At 31.5% G+C, this 4,344-nt stretch overlaps 1 protein-coding gene across 2 annotated transcripts; it reads right to left on the reverse strand.

Annotated features, from left to right (window-relative positions):
* Window positions 1-1,331: 1,331 nt before the first annotated feature.
* Window positions 1,332-3,505, reverse strand: LOC141608258 (uncharacterized). Of its 2 annotated transcripts, none has more exons than XM_074427624.1 (5): window positions 3,244-3,505; window positions 3,063-3,155; window positions 2,796-2,878; window positions 2,505-2,704; window positions 1,332-1,489 (listed from the first exon to the last, which is right to left on the reverse strand). In XM_074427624.1, exons 1-5 carry the CDS (start codon window positions 3,402-3,404, stop codon window positions 1,394-1,396), a joined length of 633 nt encoding a protein of 210 aa, XP_074283725.1. In that variant the 5' UTR covers window positions 3,405-3,505; the 3' UTR covers window positions 1,332-1,393. The 2 variants fall into 2 exon arrangements, with proteins under 2 accessions (XP_074283725.1, XP_074283721.1); XM_074427620.1 differs by having other exon boundaries at window positions 2,796-2,881.
* Window positions 3,506-4,344: the final 839 nt, after the last annotated feature.

The following is a 4,344-nucleotide window of genomic DNA, read 5'->3' on the forward strand; positions in this document are numbered from 1 at the left end:
GGTTAAAAGTTTTTCCGAGTTATAAGAATAACATATAAAACTTGTATATTTTGTGCTATTATGATATATCACGAAATTAATTTATGCATGTTAAAATTTCTGGTCCTAAAATGTTTTTAGGATATTTTGGTTAATTTATGGATTTTTATTGTTCATTTTATACAATAATGGCATTAAAATATGATTTTATGAATAAAAATGTCATTTTCGGACTAAAAATAGCTAAACTTCGAATTTTCCAGTGATTTTTGGATATGTTATCATATATATTATTTTGAGATGACCTATAAATTTTCATAATTTGTGGACTTCTTATGCTCAAAAAATGGATTTTTCATTATTAAAATCGGATTTAAGTGAAAAATAGGTTAATATGAGTTAAATTTCGAATCTGGTCATAGAAATTTAGTATGTTGTCACATGCAATTTTACAAGATGTGTGTAAAATAATAGGCTATATTGAAGTCTTTGTGCATGATTTATGATTCTTTGAAGAAAAATAGCATAAATAGTGACATTATTAGTGAAATATTAATAAAACATAATCTATGACTAAGGAAAAACCTCAGTTGGAGTTTGGAAGTTAGTTATGATCTGACTCAATACACATCAAGAATCGACTCAAAGATACGATCACCTAACAATTGCATCGTTATTGTAACAGATTCTGGTCAACTCAGTCAATGTAAATATCTAGATTTACTTAGTCATTAAGGAAGTAGAGAATCAGTATAAATACATGTACATATGCAGATGTAATTTATCTTTCTCAATTTTCATAATACAACTACTCGTTAAATTACTCTCTTCTTCAATCAATTCAATCAATTTACTCTGATATTCTGAAATATACTATAGAGAAACCTTCAAGCTTTCATCCATGGCTTCCATGATACATACATTTTATCAATATGTTATCACATAGTGTATTCCCTAATAATTTTTAGTTTTTTTAACTTACCAACCATTAGATCGTAATCTAAGTAGTAATAACGCAGAATATAGAATGCCATATTTGATACTCGATGGTGAACCTATGCCTTTAATCTGTTAGTCGCCGTTTCGAATGACTACGACGGGGTTATTATGCATTCAGGACTAATATAAACTCTCTAAACCTCACCCTAGCAATTATGCATATCACAATCTGAAAAACTCGTCAAAATTAATAAAATTCTCTTCCCTTAATGTCATGTAGACGTAGCTAACACATCGTTAATGAATGACGTAAATCTATGCATTTTGTTTTTTTATTGTTTCTCGCATCCATTATAACACTCAAAACACAATTTTCAAAATGAAAAGAATGAATATAGGCAATCATCTAGTTTATTACAGAAATATAAGTATTCTGTTGTGAATAACTATACGCCTACCAAGATCCATGTAAATCTTAATCTGTATCACCGGGTACCGAGTCGCTTTTCTTATCTAAATTGGTTTCGTTTTTTGCAACAAATGATTCCACTTCTTCCTCCAATTCTTGCACCTACATTTATCATATAGGAAAATGAACACTGTTAGAGACATATTCACTTGTTCTTGCATCCACGTCAATAAGTTTACGTCCCCCAACCGTAGATTAGACTACTATGGATGTTGTCACTTGTCACTTACTAAAATGTAGGAATTAGGGATTCAGTTTGAGACTCATGATTTGTACTTCTTCCATTCAACTACATTCTACCACTTTACTTTTTCACATTTATCAACGCGTGTTTTACGCGCTAAATATCATTAGCTACGTATTTGCAAAAATGATAAAAGTTAGATATTTTTAATGTACTCGTAAAGACGAATCAAACAGAATCCCACATAAATATATTTTCACTTATATATTTAAAGAAAATTGAAATTGAATGTTAATTTGTGAATAGTTTACAAAATAGAAAATGGTAGAGTGAAGGTGAATGGAGGAAGTACTTTGTAAGTGGAAAAGTGATAAGATGAAAAGATATATACAAGTCTCAATTACGTTCTAAAAATAAAATATCTTTCATGCAGTAAATCTCTAAATATTTCAATGCAGATCTATACAATCTCAACTAAATAAACGATCGAGTGAATATAACTCGACGGACAATTAAGCGCGTCTGGAATTGTGGATAATGTCAGTAGATTCAAAATCTCACTCAAGATGTTTTGTGTTTGAGCCCTAGGAATGTAACAGTATTACAATTCATGAGGGAGAGATTTATCGCCCTAACAGTCATACCCGACTCAAATCCGAACTAAACCAAATAGTACATACCCAAAAAAAAAAAAAAAATACTCGTATTACTCCGTATTTTATTACGGGGTAGCCTCTAAAGTCCAAAACTAATTGGTTGAATGGCCAAAGTGAACATGGTGTCAGCTAGAACTTCGGCTAGTACGTGGAACATCTATATTCTATATGCAACATGTAATTCAATAATCTCTAAAATGAGATTAGCAAATACCTACTCAACCATCAACTAAACAATTAATTAATTAATTAATTAATTAATTAAGGTATTAGGTACCTTGTCAATGGCAGAATCTGCAAGACGGGCAGTTTCAGCTACCAACTCCGCCACATGCTCAACCTTAGCCGCGACCTTTCTCAACTTTCCTTGAGGAAGATCCTCGACGGCCTCCTCTGCCAACTTCTCTACCTCCTCTGCTACCTTCTCCACCACCTCTACCGCGTCTTCTAGTGTTTGTATATCCTTGTCCAACTCCGCTGTAACAACCAACTTAACATTATTACTAATTACACTATTTACCATGATGGATGTAATTGTACTTTCTTACAAATTAAAAAAAATGTTTACCTTTTAAGAAAAATAAGGGACCCCATTTGTTCCTCAAGAATGGTATTAAGAGTGAAATCACTAATCCTGCTATCCATCCCTTCCTGCTATAAGATTAGTGTTAATCAACGGATTGAACACGTACTAGTGAAGTATCAATATAGACGGATTAAACATGTATTCCCTCTGTTTTATTATATGTCCATACATTTCAAGTCGATATTTTGACATTAAATTTAAATTGCGATTATTATTTAAAGTTAAAACATTATTGTACAATGAACTTACCCAGGCAAGCCTGGAAAAGGATTTGAAGGCGGTGTTGATGAAGGTGGTGGGACAGATTCAGTACTACCGCGAACTTTCATTAACCTGATCCTCCTACAACATTAGAATATAATCAAATAGGAGTTTAATTCCATACGTTTGATTAAAATACAGCTTACATATATTAAACAAACGTGTATACCTTGGATATAAATTGGTGGAGGTAGAATGAAAGAAATATTGAAATTGATGAAGACGGAAACTTGAGTTTGAAGTAATGGATGTTCTTGAACTAATACCTTGAAGATTATTAATGATGAATGAAGGTTTTGAGAAGGCAGTGTTATTCATACCTATAAACATGATTTTTAATTTATTGACTTTAGTTTTGCTGATTTTTCAGTTTAATTCAAGAAATAAACGAGTTTTGGGTCAATGGGGTTTAATTTTTAAGGAACATCATTTAGGACAATATGGATGGGTATAAGAGTTTTCAATGGTTAACGTTTTGATCAAGCATTTAGAAACTTTGAATATTATACAGTGAAGTTTCCATGTGCCTTACAAATGTGCATACTGATTAAATAAGGCACGAAATTAGTTTTCTGCAATTTACCAACGTTGTCTCTTTTCTCAATTCTAAATTAAATATATTGTCTCTCGCTTTTCCCTATATATTTTTTCGGGTTTTCTATCCTATGCCTAGTCCGAAAGGGTTTTTCTAACCTATACTTAGGCTCCGTTTGGCAAGGCATTTTATGTATCTGATTTGGTCAAAGTAGCTTATTTGACCAAAATTTCAGGTACCTTATTTTTTTGTAAGCGTTTGGCAAGTAGCTTATTTAACCAAATAAGCTACCTGAAATGAAATGCTACCCAAAGTAGCATTTGAGATTTCAGGTACCTGATTTGGTTTGATTTTCCGTTTTTACCCATTAAATATATACTATTAAATAATTATCATATCCTTTTATGTCATTTCATCAAAATCAGTTACCTTTTCAGTTAGTTTGTCAAACACTTTTTTATATAATTAGCTACTTTATCAGTTCCTAATTTTCAGCTACCTTATCAGTTACCTTTTGAGGTTTCAGTTAGCTTTTCAGTTTTCAGCTACCTTTTCAGTTTCAGCTACCTTTTCAGTTAGTTTTACCAAACAGAGCCTTACTAGGCATAGGATAAGAAATTAAAATAGGAAATAAATGGATGATGTTGTTATCGGAAATTACAATATCTCCATCATTTTTACTTTTCTTTACGAGTCATCCCTCTTAAACTTAAACAGGTAATATCGTCTGAAATA

Source organism: Silene latifolia, chromosome 10 (genome assembly GCF_048544455.1).
Source record: "Silene latifolia isolate original U9 population chromosome 10, ASM4854445v1, whole genome shotgun sequence".
In the NCBI taxonomy this organism is placed as follows: domain Eukaryota; kingdom Viridiplantae; phylum Streptophyta; class Magnoliopsida; order Caryophyllales; family Caryophyllaceae; genus Silene; species Silene latifolia.